General features: G+C 33.9%; 1 protein-coding gene across 2 annotated transcripts in view; it reads right to left on the bottom strand.

The window, feature by feature from the left end:
- Nucleotides 1-14,840, bottom strand: part of LOC142220534 (uncharacterized) — a 109,389-nt gene extending 94,549 nt beyond the window's left edge. Inside the window, exon 1 of one of the 2 annotated variants that reach the window (XM_075289718.1) lies at nt 14,493-14,840. In XM_075289718.1, coding sequence (XP_075145833.1) covers nt 14,493-14,706 — 214 coding nt within the window. In that variant the 5' untranslated portion in view covers nt 14,707-14,840. The remainder of the gene's footprint in view (nt 1-14,492) is intronic. The other variant, XM_075289721.1, reaches the window with a different exon arrangement.
- Nucleotides 14,841-15,315: the final 475 nt, after the last annotated feature.

Raw genomic sequence — 15,315 nt, 5'->3', positions numbered from 1 at the left:
TCTTTTACAAAATCTCTAGACTTAAAATTTAAATCGCCTAACGCCAAAAAACAATGTATGTAAGAAAAACTGGGAAATCTTTTTTCATTTCGCATTTTGGCAAAAGTGAATTTATTATTTATCGGGCGATAGAGAACTGAAAAAAATATTTACGTGATATTAATGATTACGCAACCTCAATTTTAGGATGTGCAATTTACAGACTTTTAAGGACAAATTTCTTTGAAATAATGTAATTTTAATTAAAAGAAAGTTTATAATATTTGCTTCCAAAATTTTTATACCCTCCACCATAGGATGTGGGGTATATTAACTTTGTCATTCCGTTTGTAACACATCGAAATATTGCTCTAAGCCCCCATAAATTATATATATTCCGGGTTGTGGTGAAATTCTGAGTCGATCTAAGCATGTCCGTCCGTCCGTCTGTTGAAATCACGCTAACTTCCGAATGAAACAAGCTATCGACTTGAAATTTGGCATAAGTAGTTGTTATTGATGTAGGTCGGACCATATAAACGGACCCTCAGATTTGGCTTGCGAAGCCCCTAAGGGAAGCATATTTCATCCGATCCGGCTAAAATTTGGTACATAATGTTGGTATATAGTATGTAACAACCATGCAAAATTGGTCTACATCGGTCCATAATTATATATAGCCTCCATGTAAACCGATCCCCAGATTTGGCTTGCGGAGCCTCAAAGAGAAACAAATTTCATCCGATCCGGTTGAAATTTGGTACATGGTTTTGGTATATGGTTTCTAACAACCATGCCAAAATTGGTCCACATCGGTCCATAATTATATATAGCCCCCGAGGCTCCGGAAGTCAAATTCTCCTCCTCCGGAGCCAAGAGTAGAATTCATCCGAACCGGTTTAAATTTGGAACGTAGTGTTAGTATATGGCCGCTAACAACCATACCAAAATTGGTCCATATCGGTCTTAAGTTATATATAGCCGATCCCCAATCACACAAAAATTGGTCCATATCGGTTCATAATCATGGTTGCCACTCGAGCCAAAAATAATCTACCAAAATTTTATTTCTATGGACAATTTTGTCAAAATATTATTTCTATATAAAATTTTGTCAAAATTTTATTTCTATAGAAAATTTTGTTAAAATTTCATTTCTATAGAAAATTTTGTTAAAATTTCATTTCCATAGAAAATTTTGTCAAAACTTTATTTCTATTGAATATTTTGTCAAAATTTTATTTCTATAGAAAATTTTGTCAAAATTTTATTTCTATGGAAAATTTTGTTAAAATTTTATTTCTATAGAAAATTTTGTCAACATTTTATTTCTATGGAAAATTTTGTTAAAATTTTATTTCTATAGAAAATTTTGTTAATTTAATATATACCACGTATGGACTTACTTGCAATTTAGAAGACGGTGTTAGGAGGTTTTAAGATACCTTGCCATCGACAAGCGTTACCGCAACCCAAATTATTCGATAGTTAGAAAAAGTTTCTATGCAATCCATGGTGGAGGGTACATAAGCTTCGGCCTGGCCGAACTTACGGCCGTATATACTTGTTTTCATTAAATTTATGTCACTCATTATGAAAATGTGCATCCCTTCGTTAAAGTTGCATGTCTTTAAACAATGGCAAATATTCCCGAAATATTGAATCATTAGATTTAAGATAAAAACGATTCAAAAATAGGATAAGACTTAATTTGTGGATTTAGCATCTTTGGTTTAATTTTTTTTTTTTTTTTTTTGAAATTAAGAAAATATTTTTTACTTCGAAGTATCCCATATAATTTTGATTTTATAAAGATATAGGCTAGATCTGGCTAATAAAAACCTTTTAGAAAATATAGAAGTAGAAGTTGCAGCGCAATTATAGTCAAAATGTTTATGGATCAATTCAAGAACCCAATGGAATTTAATTTATATAAATATTTGCTTAGTTACCAACATATGAAGCCCTTTAAAATTTGGTCTTGGCCGGAGTCGGATTCAAGCTAAATTTGTACGACTTCAACTGCAGCAAAAACTTCAAACTATGACTCCAAGAATCCGACTCCACAGCTCTGCCCCAAAGCAAATTGAACAGTCCCAAATAATCCAAAATTCATTCCAAAATCTAACATAGATCTCTTATATGAATACCTTGTTATACCCACCACCATAGAATGGTGACGGGGGTATAATAAGTTTGTCATTCCGTTTGTAACACATCGAAATATCGATTTCCGACTGTACAAAGTATATATATTCTTGATCAGGGAGAAATTCTAAGACGATATAACGATGTCCGTCTGTCGGTCGGTCTGTCTGTCTGTTGTAATCACGCTACAGTCTTCAATAATGAAGCAATCGTGCACAAACTCGTCTTTTGTCTGCAGGCAGGTCAAGTTCGAAGATGGGCTATATCGGTCCAGGCTTTGACATAGTCCCCATATAAACCGACCTGCCGATTTGGGGTCTTGGACTTATAGAAATCGAAGTTTTTATCCAATTTGCCTGAAATTTGAAATCTAGAGGTATTTTATGACCATAAAGAGGTGTGTCAAAAATGGTGAGTATCGGTCCATGTTTTGGTGTAGCCCCCATATAGACCGATCTCCCGATTTATTTCTTGGGCTTATAGAAACCGCAGTTTTTATTCAATTTACCAGAAATTGGAAATCTAGAAGTATTGTAGGACCACAAATACGTGTGCCAAAAATTTTGAGTATCGGTCCATATTTTGGTATAGCCCCCATATAGACCGATCTCCCGATTTTACTTCTTGGGCTTATAGAAACCGCAGGTTTTATTCAATTTACCTGAAATTGGAAATCTAGAGGTATTTTAGGACCACAAATACGTGTGCCAAAAACTGCGACTATCGGTCCATGTTTTGGTATGGTCCCCATATAAAACGACCTCCCGATTTGGGGTCTTGGGCTTATAGAAACCGTAGTTTTTATCCAATTTATCTGAAATTGGAAATCTAGAGGTATTTTAGGACCATAAAGAGGTGTGCCGAAAATGGTGAGTATCGGCCTATATTTTGGTATAGCCCCCATATAGACCGATTTCCCAATTTTACTTCTTGGGTTTCTAGAAATCGTAGTTTTTATCTGATTTGCCTGAAATTGTAAATATTCTGGTATTTTAGGCTCACAAACACGTGTATCGGATTAAGTTTTTATCGGTCCATTTGGTAATGCCTCCATATAGACCGACTTCACTTCTTGAGGGTGTAGAAGGCGCACTGATCATGAAAATTGCTTGAAACTCAATGCAAAATTTCCAGATTTTACTTCTACAGATTTAAGATTTCAAATCAAGACGTTATTTTATAATTTTTTTGCACACTTACAAGAGATGTTAATGATTCCTCTAAAACTCAAACAAAAATGGTTCTTATAAATCCAGAATCTGATATAGTCCTCATAGGTGAAATCTTTAAATTTATCTTCGGGAAGTGTCCTCAAGTCCTCAAGCTCTGAAATTTCAAAGGAAATGAATATTTGGTTCATGGTGGTGGGTATTTAAAATTCGGCCCGGCCGAACGTAGTGCTTGTTTTTATACATAGATTTATATCGATATTACCAAATATATTTAAACTTTAGTCTGATTGATGTAAATGCTATGAAATCTCTCAAACGGAACAAACGAGCATACTGTCATATTGTCGAACTATTTCTATTCGTATTATCTCATATCCAATTCTGTGATGCTTTTGTATTTTAATTAATTTTTTTATTGTGTTATATGACAGGTAATTGAATTTTAGATTCCTTTAACACAATTATTTCTATGAAAGCTGAATATTGAATTGTTCAATATGTCGGTGATAATATAGCGATTAAATAATGCCGTTTTTTAATATCCTCTTCAAATATTTTGATATGAGCTGCAAACTGATTAATTAATGCCTTGTGCTTTCATCGAATTCCAATGAGATGGAAAAAAAACAACATACATTGATAACAATCAAAACCACATTTTGATATGTAAATGTTGTTTTTTTTTTATCGTTTTTGTGCCCTGCGTAATTGTGGATATGATTAAAGTTAAATTAAACAACGCAAACCAAACTAATTGACAAAACATTATGCGGCCAATTGAAATAAACATAAAAAATTGACCAAAGGCAAAAATTAATTTCAATTACCAGGGCATTTCAATTGTGGTGGCAATATGGCAAGATAAATGAGATTTTTTTGGACCATTAATTCTTCTTTTTTTTTATATATATAGACATAAAAGGAAATTTTATGGAATTAGAAATACTTTTAAAAATATTAAAAAAAAAGTTAATGAAATAAATTTAAAATTAAGAAAATATTGAATTCAGTTAAGACTTTAAATTTCGTAGAATTTTATCAATAAATTAATAAGCATAAGAGGATTTTTTTTAAATTCATACTCCAATCTATGTTTTTTTTTCTTTCCATCATAATATAAACGTAATATGTTTCCATTTATTTCATTGTTTTTAATCTTGATGATTTAATGAGATTAACGTATTAAGCAAAACATGATATTTGTTTTTTTTTTTTTTTTAATTAATCACACCTTGGATAAATATTTATTTTGCTGTAGAATTGCATTTAAATATTCTCGCCTGTTTATATAACATTTGTGACTTTGTTGCTATTACCGTTTTTTTTTTTTCATAAAAATAACTCAACATTATTACATGCACCAGTGAAAGATTGTGTGGCCCATATCACATAATATAAACTCTTTGCGTTGACATTGTATTTGCAAATAGGATTTTTGCTTGTGAATCCAATTGTTGAAGATAAATATTTTATACTTTGATTTTATGGCACTATATTAAATATCAAGGATTATTAATTAAATGAATTAAGGAAAACACCAAAGCTCATTTTAATAAATTTTTATACCCTCCACCATAGGATGTGGGGTATATTAACTTTGTCATTCCGTTTGTAACACATCGAAATATTGCTCTAAGACCCCATAAAGTGTATATATTCTGGGTAGTGGTGAAATTCTGAGTCGATCTGAGCATGTCCGTCCGTCCGACCGTCCGTCTTTTGAAATCACGCTTACTTCCGAACGAAACAAGCTATCGACTTGAAACTTGGCACAAGTAGTTGCTATTCATGTAGGTCGGATGGTATTGCAAATGGGCCATATCGGTCCACTTTTACGTATAGCCCCCATATTAACGGACCCCCAAATTTGGCTTGCGGGGACTCTAAGAGAAGCAAATTTCATCCGATTCCACTGAAATTTGGTACATGGTGTCAGCATATGATCTCTAATAACCATACAAAAATTGGTCCACATCGGTCCATAATTATATATAGCCCCCATATAAACCCATCCCCCGATTTGGGTTGCGGAGCCACTAAGAGAAGCAAATTTCTTCCAATCCGGCTGAAATTTAGTACATGGTGTTAGTATATGAACTCTATTGACCATGCAAAAATTGGTCGAAATCGGACCTTAATTATATATAGCCCCCATATAAACCGATCCCCCGATTTGGCTTGCGGAGCCTCTAAGAGAAGCAAATTTCATCCGATCCGGCTGAAATTTAGTACATGGTGTAAGTATATGGTCTCTAATGGCCATGCAAAAAATGGTCCACATCGGTCCATAATTATATATAGCCCCATATTTGGCTTGCGGACCCTCTAAGAGAAGCAAATTTCATCCGATCCGGTTGAAATTTGGTACATGGTGTTAGTATATGGTCTCTAACAACCATGCAAAAAGTGGTCCACATCGGTCCATAATTATATATAGCCCCCATATAAACCGATCCCTCGATTTGGTTTGCGGAGCCTCTAAGAGAAGCAAATTTCATCCGATCCGGCTGAAATTTGGTACATGATGTTAGTATATGGCTCTCTAATGGCTATGTAAAAAATGGTCCACTTCGATCCATAATTATATATAGCCCCCATATAAACCGATCACCAGATTTGACAGCCGGAGCTCCTTGGAAGACCAAAATTCATCTGATTCAATTGAAATTTGGTACGTGGTGTTAGTATATGGTCTCTAACAACCATGCAAAAATTGGTCCACATCGGTCCATAATTATATATAGCCCTCATAAAAACCAATCCCCCGATTTGGCTTGCGGAGCATCTAACAGAAGCAAATTTCATCCGATCTGGCTGAAATTTGGTACATGGTGTTAGTATATGGTCTCTAACAACCATGCAAAAATTGGTCCATAATTATATATAGCCCCCATATAAACCGATCCCTCGATTTGGTTTGCGGAGCCTCTAAGAGAAGCAAATTTCATCCGATCCGGCTGAAATTTGGTACATGGTGTTAGTATATGGCTCTCTAATGGCTATGTAAAAAATGGTCCACTTCGATCCATAATTATATATAGCCCCCATATAAACCGATCACCAGATTTGACCTCCGGAGCTCCTTGGAAGACCAAAATTCATCTGATTCAATTGAAATTTGGTACGTGGTGTTAATATATGGGCTCAAACACACATGCAAAAATTGGTCGAAATCGGTCCATAATTATATAGCCCCCATATAAACCGATCCCTAGATTTGACCTCCGGTGCCTTTTTTTTGGAGAAGCAAAATTCATCCGATCTGGTTGAAATTTGGTACATGGTGTTAGAATAAAGGGTGATACGGTCAAAATTTGGTCAATATAAACTTGACGTATTTCTTTCAATTTTGCATTTAAAAAACCTGAACACCCCTCATTTTGAAGGTGTGTTTGTGTAGAATGTTGCTCCTATTTTGATTTTGGAATTCACTCTTCAGTTGTCAAAATGCCGTCCAAGCAAGAAGAGCAGCGTATCAAAATTTTGCTCGCGCATCGCGAAAATCCGAGCTACTCGCACGCAAAGCTGGAAAAATCGCTAAAAGTTGCCAAATCAACCGTTACAAATGTAATTAAAGTGTTTGGGGAACGTTTGTCGACAGCCAGGAAGTCTGGATCGAGGGGAAATCGAAAACCTGAACCGCTGAGACGACAAAGAGAGTTGCCGGTAGTTTCAAGCGAAACCCTAACCTCTCTCTCAGAGATGCCGCAAATAAGCTGGGTGTATCGTCTACAACCGTGCATCGAGCCAAAAAACGAGCCGGACTATCGACTTACAAGAAGGTAGTGACTCCAAATCGCGATGATAAACAAAATACGACAGCCAAAGCGTGATCCCGGAGGCTGTACACGACGATGCTGACGAAGTTTGACTGCGTGGTAATCGACGACGAAACCTACGTCAAAGCCGACTACAAGTAGCTTCCGGGACAGGAGTTTTATACGGCAAAAGGAAGGGGAAAGGTAGCAGATATTTTCAAGCACATAAAACTGTCAAAGTTCGCAAAGAAATATCTGGTTTGGCAAGCCATCTGTACCTGTGGCTTGAAAAGCAGCATTTTCATATCTTCCGGGACTGTCAACCAAGAAATTTATGTGAAAGAGTGTTTGAATAAACGTCTGCTGCCTTTCCTGAAGAAACACGGTTGTTCTGTACTGTTTTGGCCGGATTTGGCATCTTGCCATTACGGTAAAAAGGCCATGGAGTGGTACGCCGCCAACAACGTGCATGTGGTTCCCAAGGACAAGAACCCTCCCAACACGCCAGAGCTCCGCCTAATTGAGAAATACTGGGCTATTGTCAAGCGGAACCTAAAGAAGACCAAAAAAACTGCTAAGGAGGAGCAGCAGTTCAAGGCAAACTGGCTTTCTGCGGCGAAGAAGGTGGACAAGGTGGCTGTACAAAATCTGATGGCAGGTGTCAAGCGTGAGGCCCGGCAATTCGGATTTGGAAAAGCGAAAGCCTAACTGAATATTTTTCCTGAATTTTATACTAATTGAACTTGAAAAATAAATTTAATTTGATTTTTTAAATAAACGATTTCACCGATTTACACGCGTTTTCCCTTGACCAAATTTTGACCGTATCATGGTCTCTAATGGCCATGCAAAAAATGGTCTACCTCGATCCATAATTATATATAGCCCCTATATAAACCGATCACCAGATTTGACCGCCGGAGCCTGTTGGATGGCCAAAATTCATCTGATTCAGTTGAAAAGCCCCCATATAAGCGATCCCCATATTTCAATTCTGGCTCTCTACCACGTATTGACTAACTCACAATTTAGAAATCGATGTTAAGAAGTTTTAAGATACCACAACCCAAGTAATTCGATTGTGGATGACAGTCTTTCGTAGAAGTTTCTACGCAATCCATGGTGGAGGGTATCTAAGATTCGGCCTGGCCGAACTTACGGCCGTATAAACTTGTTTATATTATTTTTTATTTTAATGGAATTTGCAAAGCTTTATTTATTTTTTTTTTTATATAATGATTTTTTTTTTTGTTGAAATTCAATTTGTAGGTTTGTAATTTATTTAATGTAGTGTATCTAAGTTTTGATCACTGCTAAATGTTTTTTTTTTTGTTGTCCTATTAACTTTTTTATGCTAAGTGAGATGTATAAGTACCTCAGGTTTGCAAATGCATTGTTTGCATTTATTTTGGCATAAACAATATGCATTTTTATGATGCCATTAAGTCAAGTAAACATAAAATATTTTTATATACATATTATCGAAGTTGTAAAATAGATGTAAACATTGATAGCAAATTGGTTCGTTTACAGTCTAAATATGCAGCGATTGTTTTTATGTGAATAAAAGTTAGTCTTTTAGACTACTTCAAAGCTAAAAATAATAATAAAATAAATAAATATTAAATCAAATAAGAGATCGCTCACATATAAGGGTAGAGTAGGGTAGATTAAACGAAGAATAATCAGGGACATTTTTATACCCATGGATAGTGATGGGGGCTATAAGTTTTTCATATACCATACAAGGTACTCTTGTCTTGATAGGGCGGACAATTTATATGGAAGCTATTTAGATAATCTAAACCTATGTCCATCAAATTTAGCTCACTTGATTATATCGCTACTCAGCAAAAAAAGCGTCGCCAAAAAAGTAGTGAAAATTTTCTTTTTGGATCCGGAAGTGGTGCAGAATTGGCGCAGAAGCGATGAATTTAACATGGGCTTGTCATAGGACGGATGTCCACCATTTCAACAGGCGTTGCATTGAATTTGCATCACTTCTTAAGGTGTAGTCCGAATTCAATGTTTCGGATGTGAATTATCAAATTGTGTCATAATTGGCAAATAAATAATTTTTATTTTTTTTATGGCATTTAATGCATTCTAACACTTGTCTAAAACGTTTGACCCCAAATATTTTCAACAATGTGCAATTTTTCTAGAATGAATTTAGAATTTTTGTCGACAAAATTTGAATAACTTGTACCATTTTATTAATTCTTACTCTCTTTTTAACCTTGTTAAAACAAAATAATTTTTAATTTTTTATTAAAAATACGAAAAGGGAGTTTTAAAAAATTGAATCGTAAGAACTTCCTGTGTAGTTAAAATAAAGAACATCTTTGGGAGGGCATTTTTGGAAGTGCTTTTTAAAGTAGTGCCCTTAGAAGAACTTCACATTTTTTTTTTGCTGGGTAATTATACTCATTGTGCAAAAATTTGAAGCGAATTAAAACAAAACTCTGGCTGAGAATTTTGTAAAACAATTTTTTTTTTCTTTTTTTTTAAATTGCCGATTTTGAGGTGAGAAGAACTCATATCCTATTTGACCACAATGGCTGTTTGCTGCTGAAAGCATGCACCTATTTGGTGTTCTACAAGAAAAAAAAAATTGGAAGAAGTTTAAAAAAAAATGTTACGACAAAAAGAATATATGTGCACTTTCCGGAAAAATTGGTCAAAATTCGGTACATTTTTGAAATTTTTAATTGTAGAGTCTCAACTATTAATCTAAAGCCCATATATAAAAAAAATGTTCTTCTAAAATGTGAATTTTGTAGAGAATGCAGTTAAGGAAAGAAAACAAAAATCCGTCCTAAAACAGACCTTGAAGGTTCAAATACTGACCCCACTTTGTTAAAATTTTGCCAACAAATAAATTATAGGGCCCATATCCTGCAAACTATAGACGATAATCGCACATCTTTTTATAGGGGTTTATAAGTTCAATTCAGCAAAGATCGAATATCGAAATCGGTTCAGATGTTAATTGCGGATTTCACAGATAAAACAAAATTTCATAACCCCGAGGTGACCAACTTTCGACATCTACAGGTCAGCCCGTGGACCCCCTAGGCACCTACAAAAACTTAGAGGAAAATATCTCAGCTTTTAGACATAGAAACAATTACGTTGATATATTTAATCACTCAAAAGTTGCAGAATTTCAAAAAAAAAAAAAACGATTTGGAACCACTGTGCAGTAATGAAGTAAACATCCTGAAATTTTGCAGGTCAAGTTCGAAAATGGGCTATGCCCACAATATTTCGATATAGCTCCCATATAGACCGATCTTCCGTTTTGATTTCTTGCCGCCCTGGAAGCCGCAAATTTCATCCGGTTTGCTTGGATTTTGAAATTCAGAGGTATTTTAGGTCCATAAAAAGCTGTACTAAATTTGGTATATATCGATAGATATATCCCGATATCCCGATTTGACTTTTTGAGAGCATGAGATTCCCATTTTGCATATGAGTTGCTTGAAATTTTAAACCTAGAAGCTAGATAGCTGTCCATTGTTCGATATAGCCCCCATATGGACCAATCTCTCGATCAAATTATAGTTTTAGAAAAAAAATTTTAGAAATTTGATAAAAATGAACAAAAATCGACCAAATTTAAAAACTTATTTCTTTGGAAAATTTTTCAAAATTTTATTTCTATACAAAAGTTTATTTCTATACAACTTTTGGAAAATTTTATTTCCAAAGAAGATTTTATTTCTTTAGACAATTTTGTTAAGATTTAATTTATATAGAAAATTTTCTCAAAATTTTATTTTTAATTTTGAGAAAATTTTATTTGGATGGAAAATTTTGAAAAAAAAACACCAATTTGATGAAAATGGACCAAAATCAACTAAATTGAAAATGGACGAAAATCAACCAAATTTAAAAACTTATTTCTATAGGAAATTTTTTAAAAATTTTATTTCCATACAACTTTTGCAAAATTTTATTTCCAAAGAAAATTTGGTTAAAATTTTATTTACAAAGAAAATTTTCTCAAAATTTTATTTCCAAAGAAAATTGTCTCAAAATTTTATTTCCAAAAAAAATTTTCTCAAAATCTTATTTCCAAAGAAAATTTTCTCAAAATTTTATTTAGATAGAAAATTTGGAAAAAAATACCAATTTGATGAAAATGGACCAAAATCAACCAATACCCATTTGGTCGGACCAAATTTAAAAATTAATAATTTTTTTTGACCAATTTTGATCCGATCGGACCAAAATGCTAACCCTGATGGTCATCAAAATTTTGAACTCTCAATCCGTTGTACGTTTGCGCCTGCATATATTTTGGAGAGAATGTTTGGCACTAAAAAATAGAAAAGTGTAGATTAACTCAAGACGGTGCTTCGCTGGAAATGGTCACAATACCGCAGGGTTACCTTCGTGTCATTTGAATGCCATAATTCGTACCAAAGCTAGGCAATCTGAACAAATCTAAACTAATTCTAAAATTTATTTCCAACAATTCTTGCTTTTTAACAATAAAACTAAAGAAAAACTAAAAAACAAGCGACGAAAGTATAAAGTTGGGCGGGGCCGACTATATTATTTATACCTTGCACCGCATTGTAGATCTAAATTTTTGATACCATCTCAAATGAAATTAGTGAATATTGGGCGAAACATATATGTGGGAGCTACATCTAAATCTGAACCGATTTCTTCCAAAATCAATAGGATTCTATTCTGACCAGAAAACACATACTTGTTACAAAGTCGATTGGACTAAAACTGCGACCTTGACTTTGATCATAAAAATGTGTTCACAGACACACCGACGGACAGACGGACAATGCAAGGGTCCGGCCCAGAACATTCTTGCCAAAGACACCATGTTTCTATGTTAACTCATTATGGGTGTTGCAAACATATGCACTAACTTTTAATACCCTGTTCCACAGTGTGGCACAAGGTTTCTGCTTTGTTGAATTACATATTAGCCAGCCTGTAATTATAAAACTATATGGACCCATTTTTGCACGATTATTAGAGATCATATACTGACATACTAAATTTTAACCGGATCGAATGAAATTTGTTCCTCCAGTAAGAAGCAAAATTAAATCTGGGGGTATAAAAAACACTAGACCAAAGGAGATGCTGTGCTTACTTGAATGATGTAAAAATATGCGCCAATTTATTTATATTATATTTAGCAAATTATTATGGGAACAAGTAAGGAAAGTCTAAAGTCGGGCGGGGACGACTATATTATACCCTGCACCACTTTCTAGATCTAAATTTTCGATACCATATCACATCCGTCAAATGTGTTGGGGGCTATATATAAAGGTTTGTCCCAAATACATACATTTAAATATCACTCGATCTGGACAGAATTTGATAGACTTCTACAAAGTCTATAGACTCAAAATTTAAGTCAGCTAATGCACTAGGATGAAACACAATGTTAGTAAAAAACAAGTAAGGAAAGTCTAAAGTCGGGCGGGACCGACTATATTATACCCTGCACCACTTTGTAGATCTAAATTTTCGATACCATATCACATCCGTCAAATGTGTTGGGGGCTATATATAAAGGTTTGTCCCAAATACATACATTTAAATATCACTCGATCTGGACAGAATTTGATAGACTTCTACAAATTCTATAGACTCAAAATTTAAGTCGGCTAATGCACTAGGGTGAAACACAATGATAATAAAAAAAATATGGGAAAGATTTAAATATGAAGCAATTTTAAGGAAACTTCACAAACTTTTATTTATGATATATATGTATTAGAAGTAGAGAAAAATTAGAGTAGTTTTTACAACTTTTCGACTAAGCAGAGGCGATTTTAAAGGGGAAATGTTCGTATTTCGACCATTTTTGTCGAAATCAGAAAAACATATATATGGGAGCTATACGTAAATCTGAACCGATTTCAATCAAATTTGGCACGCATAGCAACAATGCTTAGTATACTCCCTGTGCAAAATTTCAACTAAATCGGAGTAAAAAATTGGCCTCTGTGGTCAAATGAGTGTAAATCGGGCGAAATCTAAATCTGAACCGATTTCAACCAAATTTGGCACGCATAGCTACAATGCTAATTCTACTCCCTGCAAAATCGGAGCAAAAAATTGGCCTCTGTGGTCATATGAGTGTAAATCGGGCGAACGCTATATATGGGAGATATATCTAAATCTGAACCGATTTCAACCAAATTTGGCACGTATAGCTGCAATGCTAATTCTACTCCCCGTGCAAAATTTCAATTAAATCGGAGTAAAAGATTGACCACTGTGGTCATATGAGTGTAAATCTGGCGAACGATATATATGGGAGCTATATCTAAATCTGAACCGATTTCAACAAAAATTGGCACACTTGACTGCACTACTAATTGTCCTCCTCGTACAAAATTTCAACCAAATTGGGATAAAACTCTGGCTTCTGGGACCGTATTAGTCCATATAGGGCGAAAGATATGTATGGGAGCACATACTTGTGCCAAATTTGAAGTCGATTGGATTAAAACTGCGACTTAGACTTTGATTACAAAAATGTGTTCACGAACAGACGGACAGACGGACAGACGGACAGACGGACAGACGGACATGGCTATAACGACTCAGGTGCCCACCTTGAGCATTTTTGCCAAAGACACCACGTGTCTATCTCGTCTCCTTCTGGGTGTGGCAAACATATGCACTAACTTATAATACCCTGTTCCACAGTGTGGCGCAGGGTATAAAAATATTTTGGAAGCTTTTGTCGAGCTATGGTTGAGATAAAAAGTCCAAATCGTCAGATGCCAATTTGAGGATTTTTTTTACCATTTTATAAAATAGTCGTGTTGAAGAATGTCAATGCAGGAGTATATGTAAAATTTAAATATAGGCAAAAAACGGAAGATTACATTCGTGCAGTTTGTCTGCAGTTGTTCGATTGACACAATTTTATAAATTTGCCAATTTCATAATGAGGTAAAGACACAATTTCATAAACAACGTAGCTTTTCGTTATTGTGTTAAATGTTCGCCTTTTGATATACTTTGATTTTTAATATACCTTTTAAAATATATTTCATACAATCAATGAACAAATACATAACTTTTCCATTTTGCCAATGAAAAAAAAGTCATTTTTATGAAATTTTCTTTGTGTGTGGTTATGACAAATTGTAACTAATTCGAACGAAAGTTGATGAGTTTTTTAATTTGATTTCTTGAACACACTTTTGCTTTTGGCATAAATAAAACGAAACATATCCTTACACTTTGTTTTTCTATAGTCATCAAAGTTTTTAATTTTTATTCAATTAGGTCCTGAGGCAATAAAATCCTTCAGCAAATGCAATGTCTCTTAAAGTTTCTTATTCAACAGCAAAATAAATATTTTTGTGATTTCTTTTAAGAATGATTGCAAAGTAGAATAATTTAAGCAACTTTAAGTATTTATACAACTTACTTGCTTTCGATGTTGATGTTAATCCCCTGAGATTTTGTACTTTTCGATTGGATGAAGATGAAGATGATCGGAAGCGATTTCGTATGCCACTGCTTGTTGAAGCTGTTCGAGAGACACGTCGATTATTGTCACTTAGTTCACCATTACTGTCACCACTTAGGAATGAACTGCTGATTAAATTGTCATCAAATGTAAAGCCATCCATCCAATACATGACATGGTATTTTCCCACACAAAATAAAATCAATTTAAAAACACTTAATTACTTTTTCTTTATTAAAAGTATGCTCGTTTAAAAATTATTAAGAACTTATTTTTTACGCATCACTTATATGTTGTTAATTGTGTTTTATTAATTTGCTTAAGCGATTTATTTATTTTCTCTAAAATGATATGAATAAAATTTAATATATTTTTTTTATATCACTATATTTGAAATTCATTCATATTTTTTAATTTTCCATTTGATTTCATATAATATAGTAGTATTGATTGAATTTTTTGTGTTGTTTTTTTTCTCTTATTCAGGTAATTTCACATGTTTTTTTTAGTTTTCAGGCCGGCCGAGTTTGGTGTATTTCATATGTTTTTTGTTTCCTTTTAATTCTGCGTTAATTTACGCGTTTTCATGCGCCATAATAAACTGAAATATGATGTTTTGCTTTCATCGGGGCAAACTGCCTGAATGGAATATGAGAAAAAATCATTTTGCTCAAATAAACCATTCAAAATTCACCAGAAAAAAAATAAAAGCAACAATAATAAAATGAAGCAAACGATTTCGATAATTCCTATCGATCGATTTGCATGTACTAGAGCAAAA

Source organism: Haematobia irritans, chromosome 1, assembly GCF_050003625.1.
Source record: "Haematobia irritans isolate KBUSLIRL chromosome 1, ASM5000362v1, whole genome shotgun sequence".
NCBI lineage: Eukaryota > Metazoa > Arthropoda > Insecta > Diptera > Muscidae > Haematobia > Haematobia irritans.
The sequence above is the reverse complement of the archived record's forward strand: the minus strand, read 5'-3'. Positions and strand labels throughout refer to the sequence as shown.